The 20,374-nt window shown below is 44.1% G+C and overlaps 2 protein-coding genes across 2 annotated transcripts; one reads left to right on the top strand and one right to left on the bottom strand.

Annotated features, from left to right (window-relative positions):
- The first annotated feature begins 248 nt into the window (after window positions 1-248).
- LOC124698230 (anthranilate O-methyltransferase 2-like) lies at window positions 249-3,296 on the top strand. The gene is made up of 4 exons (XM_047230739.1): window positions 249-390; window positions 547-957; window positions 2,293-2,562; window positions 2,768-3,296. Exons 1-4 carry the CDS (start codon window positions 316-318, stop codon window positions 3,131-3,133), a joined length of 1,122 nt encoding a protein of 373 aa, XP_047086695.1. The 5' UTR covers window positions 249-315; the 3' UTR covers window positions 3,134-3,296.
- A 13,602-nt stretch (window positions 3,297-16,898) lies between these two features.
- On the bottom strand, window positions 16,899-20,105 carry LOC124702326 (aspartic proteinase-like). Its single transcript, XM_047234455.1, has 12 exons — window positions 19,976-20,105; window positions 19,238-19,595; window positions 19,083-19,143; window positions 18,844-18,938; window positions 18,657-18,769; window positions 18,288-18,561; window positions 18,080-18,193; window positions 17,890-17,954; window positions 17,664-17,805; window positions 17,445-17,564; window positions 17,116-17,204; window positions 16,899-16,983 (listed from the first exon to the last, which is right to left on the bottom strand). Exons 2-12 carry the CDS (start codon window positions 19,577-19,579, stop codon window positions 16,899-16,901), a joined length of 1,500 nt encoding a protein of 499 aa, XP_047090411.1. The 5' UTR covers window positions 19,580-19,595; window positions 19,976-20,105.
- Between the last annotated feature and the right edge of the window lie 269 nt (window positions 20,106-20,374).

The raw sequence follows: 20,374 nt of genomic DNA, 5'->3' as shown, positions 1-20,374 counted from the left end.
AGAAGTCATTTTTCTTGTGCAAGCATTGTAAAGCATGATATTCCTTAACTAATATCATAAATTACTATCTCATCTGTCCAAACACCTAACTGACCAGTACTTCCTCGTTATGCTTGGACTCTCCCAGGTTAAGTGCATGGTCAGTCAAAGTGGCATGTCAAGTTAAATATACATTGTACGAAATTCAAGACAGTGGAAAAAGAAGGGGGTGGCTTCGTCATTGGCTCTATAAATGATGAGCCGCTGTGGTCTACACATGTCACTCTATGAAGCTAATCACCATCGATCACTCGTGAAGCTGAAAACTAGCTAGCTATGGATGCAACGAGCGGTGTTCGCATGGCTACTGGTAACGGAGAAAACAGCTACGCCGTCAACTCCAGGCTCCAAGTTTGTATCCCGCCAAACTGTTGTGATTTACTGTTTACTGATGCATTCGCATATATCATTCGCAAAACTAAAGATGCATATGCATATAAAAAATTAAGGACTCCCCAATTCTCAACTAGCTAGCATTAAGCTCTATACTACTATTCTTCCATGAAGGAGAAGGCCATTTTGGAGACATGGCCAGTGCTCAGGAAGGCCGTAGAAGAGGTGTATACCTCGCTCTCCACACCCCAGAGCACCATGGTCGTCGCCGACCTCGGCTGCTCATCTGGTCCCAACACCCTGCTCTTCGTCTCCGAGGTGATCGGCACGGTCCATGCCTACACTCAGAAGTCGGAAGAATGTGCGCGTGACGTGGAGGTGCAGTTTTTCCTCAATGACTTGCCCGGGAACGACTACAACCTCGTCTTCCGCTCACTGGAGTACTTTGAGGACATCACCGGCGGGAAAGAGCTGGCGCCGCCGCACTACGTCGCAGGGCTTCCCGGATGCTACTACGGGAAGCTTTTTCCTCGCCAGAGCGTCCATCTCTTCCACTCATCCTACTCCCTCATGTGGCGCTCCAAGGTACACGCTTAACCGTATATTAATTCCCTGCAGCTGAACGTGATAAGTCCTGTTCATGCTTTAGTTAATTAACAACGTCATACCTCGTCTTTCAAATTTGCTTTTGTATATATGAATGAACAAAACATGTCAGTCGAATGGACTGAAAATGTAGTTCTGCTCATATGTTAGCTAGGTTTGGTGGATCGCGGATCTGCAAACCACAATGTTCAGCATGCATGCATGGTAATGGTATACATAGCAAACAGGAAGAGACCGCTGAAAAAGAAGTCTCACAATAACTGTAGAACATTGAGATGTATATATGGAAGTTAGTGATGTGGTCATGTGATTGAATTTGAAAGCAAATGGTATATGTTATACTAATAATGCAATTCTGTTAAAATAAACTTATCTAATACAGACCTGTATGAATTCGCTATGTATATATTTCCTATGTTTCTTCTGAGGTAATTAACGCTATGTATTCTTGCTTATAAATACTAGTCCAATGTTTATGACATCTCAAACTGCAAATATATACATATAGAAAATGACTATGTACTCCTAGATACACGTACTCTCATGTTTAAATATACGAAATAGATTTATAAATTATACCACTTTATAATTTCTAATATACATATAATTAAATACTTTATACCTCAAAGTGAGTTTTGCTAAATTTTTATTAAGGTTTACATTCTTTATACCATTTGCATATATACTTATGTCTTGTAAAGAAAAGTGGTATATAAAAAAAACTAAGGGTTATGAGATATTATTTCATGTTATTTGAATTGAGGTATATTTGGAAGTACGTACCCAAGAGTATATAAAAAGAGTTCTATATACATATATACGGCTAGGTGGGGCTGAATCTGGAAATGTCACACTGAATATGAGGATGCTACATGTAGTCGATCCATCCTTTAATTGGATAGTAAAAAAAAATACAAATTGACAGAACAAAACACTTCATATGACCATTCAATTGACCGCTAGACATCGACTTTACTGGGAAAGAGTAGCACTATAATTCCGTACACCCTCCGTTCTGATTTACTCTACATTCTAGAAAAAATAGTGCAAAATAGTGTTGCGTTTATTAGATATGTGAACAATCAATCCAAGCTACATTAAAAATAACAATGTCTAATAAAGAGGGCAAAACCACTTCGTTTTCGGTGTTCTTGTTGACTAAAAGCTAAAAAAATAGATTATTTCGGAACAAATTTTGGGCTAGAATATAGACTATGTCAGAACGGAAGGAGTACGTTAGAGTGTATTTATATCATGAAATGTAATCTTCCAAGAGCAATGTCTACTCTATAATTAATATAATTAATAACCTAGGTCCCTCGAGAGCTCTCAAGCTGCACTCACCTGAATGAAGGCAATATCTACATTGGAAAGACTACTCCCCCAACTGTGATTAAGCTCTTCCAAGAACAATTTCGGAAGGATTTTGAGTTGTTCCTTACATTACGTTCACGAGAGCTTGTCAGTGGAGGTAGAATGTTGCTGACATTTCTTGGTCGAAAGAGTGAAGAGATGTTGATGCATGGGGAAGTTAGCAGCGTGCTTGAATTGGTTGCCAAATCTCTACAGCATCTGGTACAAAAGGTATATGCACACTGCAACATGTGTTTTTCGGTTTTTTCCCCATTAACTACTACACCAATACTCCGAAAGGAACATGTGCCATAAATTACTTTCCAGTTAGTTTCACAATGAAAATCAGTGGTAATAAAAAATTCATTAGAAGAAGAGTAGTTCTTAGTCGTTACACCCTATCTAAAGCATTTTTTGTTCTGCTTGACATATATAGGGTCGTGTGGAGAAGAAGAAGCTGGACTCATTCAACCTGCCATACTACGCCCCATCAATGAAAGAGGTGAACACATTAATCAAGAAGAATGGTCTATTCAATGTTGAACAAATTAAACTCTTTGAATCAAATTGGGACCCACAAGATGACTTGGATGGTGAGGTGGTACTTGATTCGGATAGTAGTGGGAAAAATGTTGCCCAGTGCATAAGGGCGGTATTGGAGCCGCTCATTGTAGACCACTTCGGTCAAGATATTATTGAGGAGTTATTCATGGTATTTGCTGCCACCGTTGCAAAGCATCTCAAGAAAGCCAAGGCAAAGTATCCCATCATCATGGTGTCCTTGAAGAAGGACATGCCTTAAATTAGTATGTACTCGAGAAGAGCATCCAGACATGAACAAAGCGAAAAACAACGACCACAACATTTAGCTCTCACCCTTATGTATCAGACCGTCTCCGGTCTAGTTTTATTGCATAGCTTTGCTTGTCACATTTGATTAACAAACACTCAATTATTCTAGTAAACATAAGGGCCCCACAAACTACTCCCATACTGTGCATGTCCATTAACATTTTGTCCTATAAGGACGGAGGTAGTAAGGAGTCTTTCCACATACAAATAATTCAATATTAATTGTCTTTTAAAATGGTAATCCAATTGACGTCCTGTTATCACTTATGGGTTTGTCTGGATGAGGGATTTGAAACAAGATCTCATCTTAATATGTTACGATGAAAAAGAATTCTTCGTCAGTTGCCAGGTTATAATATACCAGGTTAGTAATCAACAATTATCATCCATATAATACACAGTCACCCGATAATTTTTACATGTTTTTTGTAATAGCAATGATTGACATGCTCAGAGAGCGAGTATTCGATCCACTTTAAACATGTAAAATAGGACATTCCCATCATAAAATGCTTACATGGGTGACGAGCAAATTTTAAAAGACCCACTACGAGTTCTATTTTAAGTTGATGACTAACTTAACTATAACTGGTGACCAAGTGACTATAACCTAGCAACTAGTGTTGAAAAAAGTTTTCAAAACCTATAAACTTGAGAAATCTCTTCCCAACAAAACCATCTGTGAAAACAAATCTGAATTTTGACTTACTGTTTAAGCGATAAAATATTTTAAAGTTTGGTAACCAACAAAATCCAAGTGGCTACATGCATGCATGGTTTGTTTACCATGTTTTGGCCATGCCCAAAGAAAACTATGTTGGAGCACATGCCCTTATTAGAGCATGTCTAACAGGCCCCTTATAACCCGCCCACCCCGTAAAATTCCGGCGAGATACGGGGCAGGCGCGGTTTGGGCCGTCTAGCAGGCCCCGTATTCGGGCCGCCCCATTTCGGCGGAATACGGGGCCCAGGAAATCGGCCCCGCCGCCCCCTACTTATATTGGGCGCAGGTGCGAGTGAGGGGTTAACCCCTCACTCGCAACCCTAGCTCCGCCGTGCGCCGCCGCCTCCTCCATCCTGCTCCGGCGAGAAATTCCTCACTCCCCCGCGCCACATTCCACCCCATCTCCGGCATGGACTCCCGCCGCCGCAGTACTGCCTCGCCGGCGAGTGGATCGAAGCGATCCCGCTCGCCGGACAACGTGGAGGATGCCTGGCGGCTTCAATGCAAAAGATCCGCCGCCGGGAGCCACCGCGCTTCCTGCAAGTACGACGGCGGCGCGTTCGTCCCGCAGAAGCTCCGTTACTTCACGCGGGGCGGCCACTGGTACCACGAGGACCCGCCGCTCAAACCGATGAGCGGCCCCAAGTTCGAGGCGTGGCGCGCCAAGTGGGAGCGCCAATGCCGGGTGAACGAGGCATGGAGGGCGACCATCGGGAGCACCAGCGGCGGAGGTGCTCCGCTCGCCGGCGAGGAGGAGGAGGAAGACGAGGACCAGGACCCCGCCTTCTTGAAGGCGATTGAAGAGTCCCTCAAGGACGCCGACGAGAGGAAGAGGGCGGAGGAGGAAGATAGGGCGGCGGCCATCGCCTCCGTGAAGGAGGCGGAGGCGCGGGAGGCGGAGGCGGAGGCCGACGGGTTCATCATCGACCTCTCCGACTAGAAGTCGCGATCCATGTTCGCGCATTTTGTATGTAGGTATGTCGATTCCTATGTATGATCGACAAACTATGAATGAACTAGTTTCCCGGGGTTTTAAATTTACAAATATACGGGGTTAAATACGGGGTCTGCTAGACGGAGCGGTGTATCTACGAGCATTTTTTTTACGGGGTGGAAAAGCGGCGAAATACGGGGCAGAAAAATAAGGGGCCTGCTAGACCTGCTCTTAGCAAGGACATATATGTACATGCAACAAACGATGCAGAAGATGATGCTCTTTACATGACTTAAATAACCAATATCATATACGATTAATAAAAATGTTAGTTTTCAGGGTGATCATGTGATCAACGTCAACAAATAGGGACCCTCTTACTGTTTCATTTGTTCAATCTTGTTCGCAATAATTAGAAAATTTATGCCGTTATCTTTTTCAAGGAAGCCGATCTTCCTTCTCTCTAACATATACAACGATTACAAAGAAAAGAAGACCCCTGTATGAAACAGACTGTTACGTGGAACATCAAAAGCTACAAGCTCCCGTTTCTGTATAAGGTGACGACCAGTGGTGGCCAACATGCAGCCAAATACATGTTACTTTCCATATATATAAAACATTACGAAATGCTACAAAATTAATGAAGTGACTATCGTACGGTTTGATTGTCACATGCTACAAAACAGAATGTGGCAGGCAATGCGTCTACGATCCAAATAAATGTGGTAGGCAATGTGTGTAAGAGAATGCATGTATGTTTGCCTGATCTAGAGACGGACAGTGTATTGATGAGTCAGACAGCTAAGGCAACGACGAGGGGAGAAGGTTCAGCCCTATGTTCCACCACTTCTGCTCCGGTGCTTCCCTTTGGCAAAATTTTGACTGCACTAAAAACATGAACGGTGGAGATCTACCCATATCCCTTCGTAAGCGGGGGTATGATTATATAATTTAAAAATCTGAAATGTATGTATAGCCCTCAGTGGCCCTTATGGCCTGCGTTGTCTTGTACGATTTTTTTTCCTGTATGTATGGTGTACAACTATGGCCCGTATGGTGTACGAAGCCTACCCCACCACGTTGGTCGGTTCGCCGGAGGAAGAAGCCCACCCGCACGAGCTGGAAAACCTAACCGTCCCAACACCTCGATAGGATCGAGCGGAGACCCTAACCCTAGCCTCGCCGGGAACAGAGGATACTCTCCGTCGATGGACTGGCAGATCTGGAGCGGCCAACGATATCACCGGCGATGGCGGAGACGACCTGCACGTGTAGCACCCTTAATTACCAGGATCCTTGCCGGTGTAGCGCTTCCATCGTTCGGTGGCGCCATCGTCGGATCCCAGGGGATGCGTACGCACCCAGCAGGTTTCAAAATCTAGCATGCACGGCATGAGGCGGTAGTTACGCATCTGGGATGGTTACCTGGTCACATGACCTCTATTTTTCTAACGCGATGTATTGATGCCGTATGTATAGGAACGGGTATACATGGACTGGATATAAGTTTCAGCGGGACTAAGGTAGGAAAACAGAAAAAAAAAACAAATATAACCCTTTACCTGGGTTAGGGGGAGCACTGGAGCACGGCTCTCCACCACATGAACTCACCATGGCCAGTCATTTTGTTGACACGGAGAGATGCCTGCCTGATTAGCTGATATGTCAACATAAGAACACCATATAACTGGTCTCTGTTCTGAATTCTGATATGGCCAAATAGGGAAATAACTTGAACATTTGCTGACCTATTATTGTGGCCACATTAAAATAATTAGTACTACGGGGGAACGATACCGTGGCATTTTTCATAGAAGAGTCGTGCAACATCACTGAGCATTGACAATAAATAGAAAGGAAATGGAAGCTGTAAAGATGCATTTTGGAGGTGAATGGATGATGCTTTCCGAAGTCAGTGAGGTATCTATATCGACTTTATAATTAATTTCAGAGAATAAGAACCTGAATTCATGTTCTGGAGAACTATATCCTCGTTAGTTGGGTTGCTCATCCACTCCCCTAACTTGACGAGCTAGTCTAACTTAGTATGCTAGTTCCTTGTTTTTATTGGAAATTCACCTCAGCATATAATAGGTATCATAATTGAGTGTACCGATAGTTTGTTCATAAGACGAGCCTGAAACAACTATGAGAATAAACTGCACACCATAGTAGTATGCTAGTTCCTAATGGTACTATTTAAATGTCTATATTACTAGCTAGTTTTTAATCTCTCATGAGCCTGCGTATAATCATCTCTCTCCTTTGTTCTTCACTCTTCTCTGAACTTAATTAGGTCTTGTGTTTATCCTATATTTTTCGCTTAACTATCTTAAAAAAATAAATTGATTCCATAGAAAACAAATTACATAGAACATACTATTTCACCTCGAACCATCAAAAGCTAAAGCGATGGCCATTTCCGCTAAAGGGAACGAGCAGGCCAACGTACAACCGGCCAAATACCCGTTGTTTTCCATCTATAAGGTGCTAGGGAAATGCTACAAAATAATTGAAGTGACTGTCGCACGAATTTGATCGTCACCGGCGCGCGTGTCGGCTGACACACATCTTATCAGGATGGGAGCAATGTGTGGAAGAGGGTGTATCCAAGATCCAGGTAGTAGCGATGAGTCGGACAGTTAAGGCTCACTACGTTCCAAATCACGCGCGTGGTCTAGTCATGCACAGTCAGTCCGAGGTTGACGCGTCCGGGGGACTTGTCCTCATGATAATTTTGCGCCCGACTGCTCTTGTCAAAAAATAGTTGAATTACACAAGTACCACTCAGATGAATGATTAATTTGCATGCAACACCAACAAATAAATTCGTGAACCTCGACGACCTTTATTTTCAAAAATACACGAGCCATTCACGTCGATTAAATCTAGCCTCTTGACTACTATGGTGAATCTTGCATATTCCCATGGAAAACTACATGTTTCACGTGTCTTACCCTCACACATCAGTAGCTTGAATCCGTTTTCTCTCCAGAACAATTATGAATATTTTTGTAACAATTTATTTTTCGGCCAAATGAAATGGCAGTGCACTAGCCAGTTTCTAAAAGAAAAAAAATCACACGCCTGATTCTTACGTTCCTGTTCGGTTCACACCCCAGAGATATTTTCTATGTCCCGATGGCTTATCAGGCGGTCCAAAATAGTAGGAAAAAGAGAGAGCAAACTTCAAAAATAGATTACTATTTTTGAATCCGTACGGTCGGTTTGTTACGGAATCGATGTGAAGGGATGAAATGACTCCATAAGAATCTGTCATGTTTGAAATAGAAAGGACACTTCACGCTTCGCAGCGGCATATCTCCATGAGCACTGATGTGTGAGGGTAAGACACGTGAAACATGTAGTTTTCCATGGGAATACGCAAGATTCACCATAGTAGTCAAGAGGCTAGATTTAATCGACGTGAATGGCTCGTGTATTTTTGAAAATAAAGGCCGTCGAGGTTCACGAATTTATTTGTTGGTGTTGCATGCAAATTAATTATTCATCTGAGTGGTACTTGTGTAATTCAACTATTTTTTGACAAGAGCAGTCGGGCGCAAAATTATCATGAGGACAACTCCCTCGGACGCATCAACCTCGGACTGACTGTGCATGACTAGACCACGCGCGTGATTTGGAACGTACTGAGCCTTAACTGTCTGACTCATCGCTACTACCTGGATCTTGGATACACCCTCTTCCACACATTGCTCCCAACCCGATAAGATGTGTGTCAGCCGACACGCCTGTGACGATCAAATTCGTGCAACAGTCGCTTCAATTATTTTGTAGCGTTTCCCTAGCACCTTATAGATGGAAAACAACGGGTATTTGGCTGTACGTTGGCCCGCTCGTTCCCTTTTCCAGAAATGGCCAGCGCTTTAGCCTTTTGATGGTTCGAGGTGAAGTAGTATGTTCTCTGTAATTTGTTTTCTATGGAATCAGTTTATTTTTTCAAGATAGTTAAGCGAAAAATATAGGATAAACACAAGACCTAATTAAGTTCAGAGAAGAGTGAAGAACGAAGAAGGAGAGAGATGATTATACCAGGATGACATGAGAGATTAAAAACTAGCTAGCAGTATAAATATTTAAATAGTACCATTAGGAATTAGCATACTAAGTTAGACTAGCTCGTCAAGTTAGGGGAGTGGATGAACAACCCGACTAAGGAGGATATAGTTCTCCAGAACATGAATTGAGGTTCTTATTCTTTGAAATTAATTATAAAATCGATGTAGGTACCTCCCTGACTTCTGAAAGCATCATCCATTCACCTCCAAAATGCATCTTTGCAACTTCCATTTCCTTTCTATTCATTGTCAATGCTCAGTGATGGTGCACGACTCTTCTATGAAGAATGCCACGGTATCATTCCCCCGTAGGAGCCGTGCTCCAGTGCTCCCCCTAACCCAAGGTGAAGGGTTATATTTGTTTTTTTTTCTGTTTTGCTACCTTAGGTCTGCTGAAACTTATACCTAGTCCATGTATACTGTTTCTATACATACGGCATCAATACGTCGCGTTAGAAAAATAGAGGTCATGTGACCAGGTAACCATCCCAGAAGCGTAACTACCGCCCCATGCCGTGCATGCTAGGTTTTGAAACCTGCTGGGTGCGTACGCATCCCCTGGGATCCAACGACAGCGCCACCGGACGATGGAACCGCTACACGTGTCGGTTGTCTCCGCCATCGCCGGTGATATCGTTGGCCGCTCCAGATCCGCCAGTCCATCGACGGAGGGTACCCTCTATTCCCGGCGAGGCTAGGGTTACGGTCTCCGCTCCATCCTATCGAGGTGTTGGGACGGTTAGGTTTTCCAGCTCGTGCGGGTGGGCTTCTTCCTCCGGCGAACCGACCAACGTATTAAATGGGGTTAGAGCAACATGGAAGTATTAAATGTGATGAAAGGGACCATGAAACCTCCACTTCCAAAAATCAGCGCCCGAAAGCTACATGCTCCGGCCATTTGTGTAAAAGGTAAGAGCATCTTCGACAGAGGCGCCATATAGTGGCGCGTTAAAACGGTTTGACAGCGCGCTGTAAAGTCTTATTGCGCGCGGCGTCACCATAAGCGCCAAAAAACCGTGCGTTAAAATTGCTCAAATCGCCCGCAGCATGCGCGCAATGCAGCGCGACAAACACAATTTTACAAAGAAAATAGTACAAAATAATGTCTAAAAATAGAATAACACCAGTTTAGATAAAAAGGGAAAAATATAGATAGTTCATATTACAAATTAGTGCAGAAAAATAAACCTAATCTACTCTAAATCGAAATCGGACGAGTCAGATGTCGTGTGTCAATGAGAACTAATCAACCCAGCAGTCATCGTTGCCGGAGATGGTCTGCGGACCTTCCAACTGCACCTCGATGAAGACGCACCTCCCCGCCTTGTCGGCCCTCCGGAAGAGGCAGTCATCCTTCTTTGTGGCCTTCTGTGTCGCCTTGTGCATGGCGAAGTGCGCCTTCTCGACGGTGACGTCCTCGAGGAAGCGGGCTGCCTACTCTAGCCGCGCGCTCATCCCGCTCGGCGGTGAGAAGGCGGCGCTCCAGTTCGCTCTTGTGGCAGCTCCTACTGTGTGATGAGGCGCGGCGGCGGCGCGAGATCCACAGCGTCGCTGCTTTTTCCCGCGCATGTAAAAGATTTGGCGCTCGATTTTAGCGCGCCTACAGGAGCGGCGCGCGCGAGCTCCCGCGGGCATCAAACCAGCGGTTATTTTAGCACGCGATTGGCGTCTCCCTTGGAGATGCTCTAACCACCAGTCCAAACGTGCAGCTAAATACCCTCTGCTTTCTGGCCGTATAGAAGTTTCTAGTGAAATGCTGCAGACAAACTTGTATATACTACCTTTATCTCAAGGTTTAAGGCCTATATTTTTTTCAAAAAGTCAAACTATATCAAGTTTGACCAAGCTTTTATCAAAAATCATTAACATGAAAAGTACAAAATCAATATTTTTCATATGGTATCTGCAAAATATCATATTTGTTCATAGATTTTTCTAAAAAAAATTGTTAAACTTTACTTTGTTTGATTTTTCAAAGAAATATAAACCTTAAGCCTTGAGATGGAGATAGTATTCGGCTATTCGCTACAGAGATGGATGGTTGAATATACAGTTTGTACCAACTTGATTTTCAGCCGCGTGAAAAGCATTTTTTTTTGCGAAACATAAACTTATATTTTTTTTGAGAACACTGTACAACGTAGACGCTCACAAACACGCACGTACAAACACACCCCTATGAACGCACGCACGCAAACCCTACCCCTATGAGCACCTCCGAGGAACTGAGCCGGCATATTTTGAGGTTGACGAAGTCACCACTGGCACCTCGTTGTTGACGGGCACGTCACCTACCACTGAAAGCATAGCGCCGGTTAAATCCTGAAATAAATCCAAGTAAATGCAAACACTCATGCCAAGTCTAGGACTTAAACCTGGGTGGACTGGTTCCACCACAAGAGATCTAACAACCAGAGTCAAGCTCTGTTTGCAAACATAAACTTATATTAATCACGTATCAACGTTACAATCCTCAATACAAAGCCTAGCAATTTGTGTTTGGAGGAGAACGCATGCCTGATCCGGACAGTGTACTAGGTTCCAATATCACGCGCGTACAGTTCCTCTCCCCTCTCTCTCTCTCCCCTGCTTTGCCACCGTTGAGAGTCCCCGCTGGCCTCCCGGCTCGCTCCTCCTTCCCCTTCGGCGGCGCAGCCGGCCGGCGTGGAGGTGGATGCGTAGTCCGGTCTGTACAGGGTAGCTGTAGGTTTAGGTTTGAGTTTGCCTGCATGGCGTTTGGCGAGATGCCGGTGTTTGGCGAGATGCCGTTTGCTGGAAGCTTCCCGTCGCAGTTTGCGAGCAGCTGCGTCGGGTTGTCAGCAAGTGGCTCCGGTGGTGCTTCATGGTGGAGGACAACGGAGTGGCTTGGATCTGACAAGAGCTTCGTTAATAAGCTCGGAGGAGCTCCTTCTCGTGGTGCTCATGCTGGCTTTGCTCGTCTTGGAGACGAGGGACTGGTGGAAGCTACATGTGGGGGAGATCCTGGGAAGGTTGCTGGAGCTTCGACTGGCGGAGAGCAGCAACGACGGCGAAGATGCGCCGCCGTTATCCCTGGCCGACGGGGCCGCTCCGTGCCTAGGTGCTTTCTGCTCCTAGGCCTCTTCTTCCTCCTGGCCGGCGAGCCACTTCGGAGGATCTTCGGAGACCTCAACGCGGCGCTCCACGTTGTTCATGCCCCAAGTGGTTCTGTCCCCGGCGGCATGGTCGACGGCCGGGTTTTGAGGTCCAATCGCAGCGACGATGGAGAAGGACCTGATCGATTTTCTTCCTCTGCTTTGGAGGTCCTTTTTGTAACTTATGAGGGCTGTGTTGTAACCTTTCTTTCTTCTAGAGTCCTCTTTGTAAAAGTTTGTCCACCGCATTATCAATGAAGCTTCCGGGTCCTCCTGGACCCTTTCCCTGTTCAAAAAAAAAAAAATCACGCGCGTGTCTTGTCGTCCACAGTGTGAGGTTGACGCGTCCGCAACATGGGTCCTCGCGATCATTTTTGTGTACCGCTGTTTTTGGCCAACCATATTTTCATTGGACAGGTACCACCCAAGGCAGGTCGTCAGGTTCCATCTTGCTTGGCGTCTATAGATCTGTTGGCCGTTTCCGTCGGCGATAGAGCCTCCTCACCGGCAGCATCTATAATCGTGACACGCAACATCGCCCGTAAAGTGCTATGGTCCTATGGATGTTTTGGCACATGTTGCCGGCATCATGGGAGGGCCGTACCACACCGACAACCTCAATACGGGTGGCCTAAAAAATCACGACAAACAGCAATATTTTGCATAGTTTTTGAATAAAAATTTAGACCATATTATATAGTTTAACACATAAATATTTCACAAAATAGTTCAAACATAAAAATAAAATTATAGTACTTCAAAAAAAATTATAGAACAGTTTTAATTGATTGCAATTCAACTCGTTGAAAAATTAGGGGTGTTTCCTTTAAGTTTAAGTACCTAAATTGTTTCCACTGGATCGTTTTAAAGTTTAGTATAAACATGCATGTCCGCGATTTTAGCATGCATGATGAGGAAAGCAGGAAAGTTGGGGCATGCCTCGTGATTAACTTGAGCAAGGGTACCCTGGTGATCAAATGACTGATCATCAATCCCTGGCGATTCCTGATCACTATCGATAATTATGTCGTGCATGATCATATAACATTTTATGACCTTCTATATCTGAGATTCTTACCATGTATAAAGAGCATGTTACATAAAAATAATAGAGTATTATTGGAGCACACCAAATGCTCACTCGACAGCTTTGTGACAATCTACGTACATAGCAAACTAAGATTTTTCTTCTTTTGAGGGCTAGGGATTGTCCTTAACAATGTAGACCCGCATGGATAGATACCATTGGCTAGGTAATACGCTTTGATGTGGGTTCCTCCCTCAACTAGTCTTGCAAACACCAAAAAACCCTATAGCACGATGATGTTATGGTGACTGCCCGAAAAAACATGTAGAGGCTATCAAAACATGTGGCCTCGGACATGAGTAGATATATAGTCATCTTGTATATCTGGAGGTGTTCTATACACAAGACATCGCAGGGTAGCCGGGCATTTCTAAACTGGTGAGAAACCCCATAATCTAGTGTAGTCTATTTTGTAGATGAAGTAGTCATCGTACCTCCTGATGCTAAACACAATCCGCATGAACAGATCCTTATTCATCCTAAAGCGGCGCTGAAAATCTCTGGGGTATGTATTCCATCATCTGAAAAATAGTCGGCGTCAAGAAACATGGCACCCACAAGCTGATGCCGGTATTTGCTCTTCGCCTTCCCATCCCTCGATCCACCACTCCAAATAACGGAATTGAGTTGTTCACGGTAATGAAGAAGAGCGGCCAAAACCATCATTTGCCCTTCTTGGCCAGCGAAGGCATGGGTCTCCTATGGGATCAACAAGTTGATCATCATCTTATCACTTCTGCCCATTTCTCAGGAAAACCGTTGACCACCTTGTGGGTGAGGCGGGCAAACATCGTTGACTTCCGCCGTTGTTATGCCAGTGAGTCGGGCCCGAAGAGGAGAGAGCCGATGGCATGTGGTGGTGGCGATAGAACTTGTGGGGTTCAGTGGCAGCCGGTTGCACCATCTGAAAGGACACGAATGCCGCGTAGAGGGGGTGAATAGGCGGTTTAAAACTTTTACGGTTATGGCTTAAGAAATGAGGAATAAAACTAGTGTTTGATTTGTCAAGCAGAACACCTATATAAACTACGGTTCACCTATGTGTACCAACAACTTATGCTAAGCAAGACAAGCAACTATGTGATAGCAAGATATATAACTTCAAGCACGAAGGCTATCACAAAGTAAAGTGCATAAGTAAAGAGCTCGGGTATAGGAATAACCGAAAGATGCGGAGACGATGATGTATCCCAAAGTTCATACTCTTGCGAGTAGTACTCTGTTGGAGCGGTGTGGAGGCATAAAGGCTCCCCAAACGCCATGAAGGCCTCACTGTATTCTCCTCGAGCCTTCCCACCAAACGGGAAGTCCTTTTTCCACTATGGAACCTTGAGGGTGATCACCGAACCCGCACAAAGCTTGGGAAAAACTTCACAACTTAATTGGAGGCTCTCAAGAAACTCGCCACAAAGGCCTCACAAAGCTTGAGGAATCTCCATAACTTAATTTGAGGCCCCAAGAACACCACGAAAACCACTAATCCGACTAGGGTCCAAAGACTCAAGAGTAACAAGCTCCGGGAACAAGCTCCTGAAGTGAATAACTCACGAACTTTAACCCCCACGTATCACCGTGAAGATGTCAAACCGATGCACCTAATGCAATGGCAAGGACACCACAAAGACGGTCAAATCATTCTTTCTCAAATTTCAACAAAGATACAAAAGTTATTGGGGGAATAAGAGAGTAAGAACAAATAGAGGAGGAAAACCAAATTTCTCCAAGATCTAGATGTAGTGGATTCCCCTCACAAAGAGAGAGATTTGTTTGGCCAAGATGTAAATCTAGATCTTCTCTCTCTTTTCCTCAAATATGAGCAAGAATCATGGAGAAAATAGAGGGAGAGAAAGCTTTTCAAAGTCAACAATGGAGTAGCGAGAGAGGAAGATGCAACCATCTCAATGGGGAAAATGGGGTTATATATAGCCCCAAAACGGAGTTTAAACGTTGGAAACACACCTAGAAAAAGCTCGCAACCGGACCTTCCGGGATTGGACGAACCACTCCACAATTTTCGTGCTCCCATGAATTTGGCCGGACCGAGTCTGGCCCGTGGTCGGACCACTCCGACCGGCAGCGCACCGCACACCGAAAACACCACCATTTTCACGTACGAACTCCGTTTTTGATGAACTCGGGCTCGTTGAAATCACAAGAAAGTGATCTACAGGATCATGCACACCGAAAACGCCGCACCTGATCGCCCGATCTAGTCAAGTTGGTGCTTCAAGAAGAGGTCGTCGAATCCGTGCTTCTAGCGTCCAAGCTCCCCACATACGGCGCCAATTGATAAGGGGTAACCTTATCGATGTCCATGATGATGGAAGGAAGGATAACAATGGCGAATCAACAGACCGGTAAGCCAAACTAGGTAGCCGACGAAAAGTATGATCAATGGCAAATCGTCGAGATTGTAATATTCGAGATCTAGGGTTATAGGGTGTTGCGAGTTGTGGAATTTGTCACCTCCGTGGCTCCTTCTAAGCCTTTATATGATATGCTAGATCTCAGAGTCCACCTCGAGATCTAATTACATCGTATGCGTCGGTTAACCGGATATAGGTGTTACTTTCCTTTTTACATCATGGAAAAAATAGCGCCCTATTTCGGCGCTAATAGCACGCTATAACGTTTCTAGACAGCACACGCTACATCATTTCGGTGCTATAGTGTGCTATATCGTGCTATTAGCGTGCTATAGCAAGCTAATAGCGTATTTTTCGGCTGATGCTATTTTATTATAGTGCGCTATATTTTTCCTTGATTTACATACATAATGGGCTTCGACTTCATGTCAGTTTCTTCATAGGCATTCGCCTATTCCTTCCTGAACTTTGCACCAGGATGATAATACTGAGTATCTGATACGGTATACCCATGTCAATTTTCACATACGAACTCGACGCCCACATCGCACGTATAGATTCGGCTACAGATAGCCCAAGAAAGGAAAGTCTCGGCTCGAGGCGCAAACCACTCACCACGAGCGCGGCACGTCGTGACGAGATGCGCAAGTGAGGAGGAGGAGTGCGCGTGTACCACTTTATGAGTTGGTCTAACTTTCTCCCAATTTTACATATAGGACTAAACTTTCCACCTCTTGCCACTTCTTTTTGAGTTGCCACCAATTTGGGTTCAAACTCACTTGGACTATCACATAATATGTGGGCTTTGAGATTTATAAGAAAATCTGAAATCTAATACGGACTATTTTATATGGATCCAATATTTCAACCCAAAATACATATTCAAAGTTATTTCCTAAAAAACAAAATCTAGAAACGGACCAGAAAACAGAAAACACACACAAAGAGAACATGAAAAATAAGACAGAAACGTAGTTTGAAACACAAGTCAAAAATTATAAATGCGCAGGTTTCGGTGTGAAAAAGTAGATAGAATATATAATAGTAGTATATTGGGTCCATGGGAGGTAATCTCGACACTGCTGATAAATAGGATATAGTGTCCTCGTTCCATTGGCGCGCTCTAATTCCTCACAGAATTCAGGATGTGATATCGTGTCCTGATTCCTCACAGAATTCAGGATACTCCCCAGGCAAAAAAACAAAAACAAAAACTAATCACCATGCTCGTTACATAAATATCGTGTACTGTCTGCAGGTCCATACGTAGCAGACAGCCAGGGTAATTCTGTACATAAATCTGTGTATTCCTTTGTACGAGGTTTCTGCAATCTGCATGACCTCGCAACTTATGTACCTGCTCGTGGTATGTATGCACGCTGCGACCACGAGGAACGATGTAGAGCACCTCAAGCGGTTTCGGCGAACCCAATCCTGCTCTCGCCAAAGTCAAAGACCGTGTGGTAGGCGCCCATGAAGACGTCCCCGAGTATCCTGCGATGTCGATATAACACAAGACGAAACATCAGTCACACAGATGGCATGGGCACAACAACAAAACGTGATCTCCAAGAAGAAAACGAAAATGCAACACAAGGTTTCAGTTTGGATGATGATGCTGCCTACCAGAGCGGGCCACGAGGGGGTGGCACATCGAACGCCATGAACCCGCTGACGCAAATGCTCTGGCCTGACTGCTCCAGCTTTACTACGTACTGCAGCACAAAGGAAAAACGATCAGATCATTTTGCATGAATAATGTATGAAACGGAATATGAAAAGTGACTAAAGCAAACAGTCAGCTTGAACCCAGCCAACATCATTCAGACTGGTTCTTGACTATCTTATCTGAAGCCTGAAGGTATGACTTGGTATAAAAAGCACAAGAAAAATGATATCATGTCTCCGAGAATTATAACACTTCAGCGTAAGTTTGGAGAAAATAATAATTTCACCTGCTCTGGCGTCAATCTGAAAGTCTTGTTAGCTATGGTGAAGGCAAGATTAGGCATCTTCGAGATCTGATGGCAATCCACAGTCGATTCTCCATTTGGGCTCGGGAGACGCTCACAGAGCTGCAATTCACGTTGAAATCGGACTTCATCTATCACACTCTGCACCCACTTGACAATCATGAAAATAATGGTGTGACGTAAGTAATCAGTTGTACTGACCTGATTCACATACTGCAAGATGAGCTCTTTCGTTTGGTTTTGTCGAAGCCGATTCTGCATCCAGACAACAGCCATCTCACAGGCAGTGCAGAGAAGATCAGAACCCCGTTTCTCTTTCTCGACAACAGATTCAATTGGGTTGCTGCATGGTAGTTCGTGAAAACTAAGTTTGTTAGAATGAATTTTTTTAATACACATGTGGGAAAATGGTAGACTTCATGCGTACCTGACAGAGTGACTACCATCAAACACGCAGAGACCAATTTGACTGCACACCTTTTGTGGCCTTGTCTGCTCAACCACAAAGTATATATTGTTTTTATATTTGGTTAGTTCAAGATATGATAAAATGTGATTGAGATGCATCAAGATTCCAGCTAGCATTGTAAAAATAATAGGAGGGGAAAGCAGAAAACCTGTGCTACGAGCATCTCAAGGATCATCTCTCCATACTCTCTCACCACCTGCTTGCATTCTGTACTGATGATACCCTCAGCTCCAATTGCATGGTTGACTTGGGCCACTATGGTCTGCAGCCATATAAGATACAGAAGTTTCAGCTAGAAAAGATATTCTGAAACATGCCCATGATGTGCTACTTAAGAGATCAGAAAAAATGCATACTGTTGGGCCAGCGAGCAGTGATGTCCCCGAGTCAACAATTGCAGCGCAACCGCCAGTACAGAAGCCAGTTGATTGGCCATCGATAAGAAGATCACCCATTTCAAACTGCCAGTAGCCTTTGCGAGTGACAGGAACATATGTATGTTCCCCCTTGTAGTGCTTCTTGTCTACTCCCCCAAAGACGAGCTCACCTCCCGCGGTCGCATCGGGATCACGGTTAAGCCAGAATGAGAAGATGTCCTTAGCAATCAGTTTCTGCTCTTCCATGCTCTGCCTGTTTGTTCATACAGCATAGGAACGGGAATTAAAGCAACAACATCGTTGGGATTGTGACATCATGATTACCTATCCAAGGGCTTGAATATATACCAAATTGGAGGGGCATTTCCCACAGATATCTCAGGAAATCCAAGCCCAAGTATACCATCAAACTTTCCGATGATAAAAGTAGGACTTTCTTCATGGGTTGTCTCGATAAATTTCTGAAAGCACAATAGAGCTACAGCAATAGTAATGCATACACATGTTTTACAGGGCTATTCGTTCAATAGTTCACCTGAGTTTTTACAACAAGGTCACCAACTAACACGCTGTCCTCACTGAAGAAGCCAGCAATTGACCCAGAGCCATAGCTAATTGTGCAAGCTTCTCCTGAACAGTTTTAACAACTAAAATTACAACTGTGCAACAAGTCAAGAACCATTTTTTTGACTTGCAAAAGCAAAGATCAAGAATGAACAGAAGCAAAGTATTAGTCCCTCCGATCCTTCTGGATCGGAGAGAGTATGTTCATACCATTCTTTTTGTAAGTGCTTGATTTGGTTGACTTGTACTTATGGTGCAAGTAGCATGCTACCTGGAATACATAGAACACCAATGCATCAAAGTTATGTTTTCTATCATCCAAAAGAACCATGGTAGCAATAGCTCTGTTAGGCAACAGAACATACCGAAAAATAGCATTTCGCCGACGGAACCCACAAGTTGGAGCTCCCGGTGTCAAATATCACCGTGAAGTTTTGTGGCGGTGTGCCGACACCGATCTCTCCATAGTATTGGGTGTCAAGGTAGTTGTCCAAAGGAACTATGTCATCGCCTGAAACGCCGAAATAGCGGCGAGATCCACCATCTGACCTCTCCTGCCTTGCTAACTTTGCGGCAGACAGAGTTTCACTGTCCAGCCTCTTCTTGCTCAGGTTGATCCTCAGCAAGCCATCGGAGGAAGCGCCAAGAAGCAAGGCACACGAGAGGGTCCACAAGCAAGTGACCACGAAGAGATGCCTCAGCCCCATATGGCCCCAGAACACCCTGAGCAAAATAATCGCAATCAGCAAAATAATCCCCTATAGTGAATCCAATAATATATCATGTTTAAAATCGACCGAGATTAAACAGATTTTGATCAAAATCAGGTAGAACCCTATCTATATATTGTTTGGACGGACTCCCCCATCCCTCTTATCTGGAAACAGCGGAGAGATGAAATTGAATACCTAGGAATACTCAGCAAAAAAGATAAAATACAGAGGGAGAATCAAGAGCTTCCAGTATGGTAGGGTTGATAGTGAACTGCTTACAAATCATGACAAACTCAGTAGCTAAAAATTGCATAATAATAGCTCAAGGATCTGAGCTTTTGAGTTATGACAAATGATTAATCTCCTGCTAGTCTCATAGACTCTTCATACCTTGTTTGTGACGACAGGAGACCTTCCTTCCCGAAACTAGTCTGCCACCAGAGGAGAGTGGAGAAGAAGAACTGGAGGGGAAAGAGCACACCAATGGGATGAAGGTGTTGTTTAGTCCTATGGCACTGATAACGACGTTTCCTCACCTACAAAGAATGGAATAAACTTTCCTTATACTGCTGCTCCATTGACCTGTGGACCCAAATGCAACCTGGCCTACATGTCAAAAACAGGATCGAATGGTTCATTGTCAAAGGCTAATACACCCTCAATCCAAATGTAAAAATAAGTTTACTTCTAGACGGTCTTAAGTTAAACGTAATAAATTTTGACTTATTTTATAGGGAAATGAAGCAATATTTATGGCATCAAATTAGTATTACTATAGGTCCGTTTCAA

The sequence above is a fragment of the Lolium rigidum genome, chromosome 3 (genome assembly GCF_022539505.1).
Source record: "Lolium rigidum isolate FL_2022 chromosome 3, APGP_CSIRO_Lrig_0.1, whole genome shotgun sequence".
Classification (NCBI taxonomy): Eukaryota; Viridiplantae; Streptophyta; class Magnoliopsida; order Poales; family Poaceae; genus Lolium; species Lolium rigidum.
Note: the sequence above shows the minus strand (reverse complement) of the source record. Positions and strands in the feature narration are given on the sequence as shown.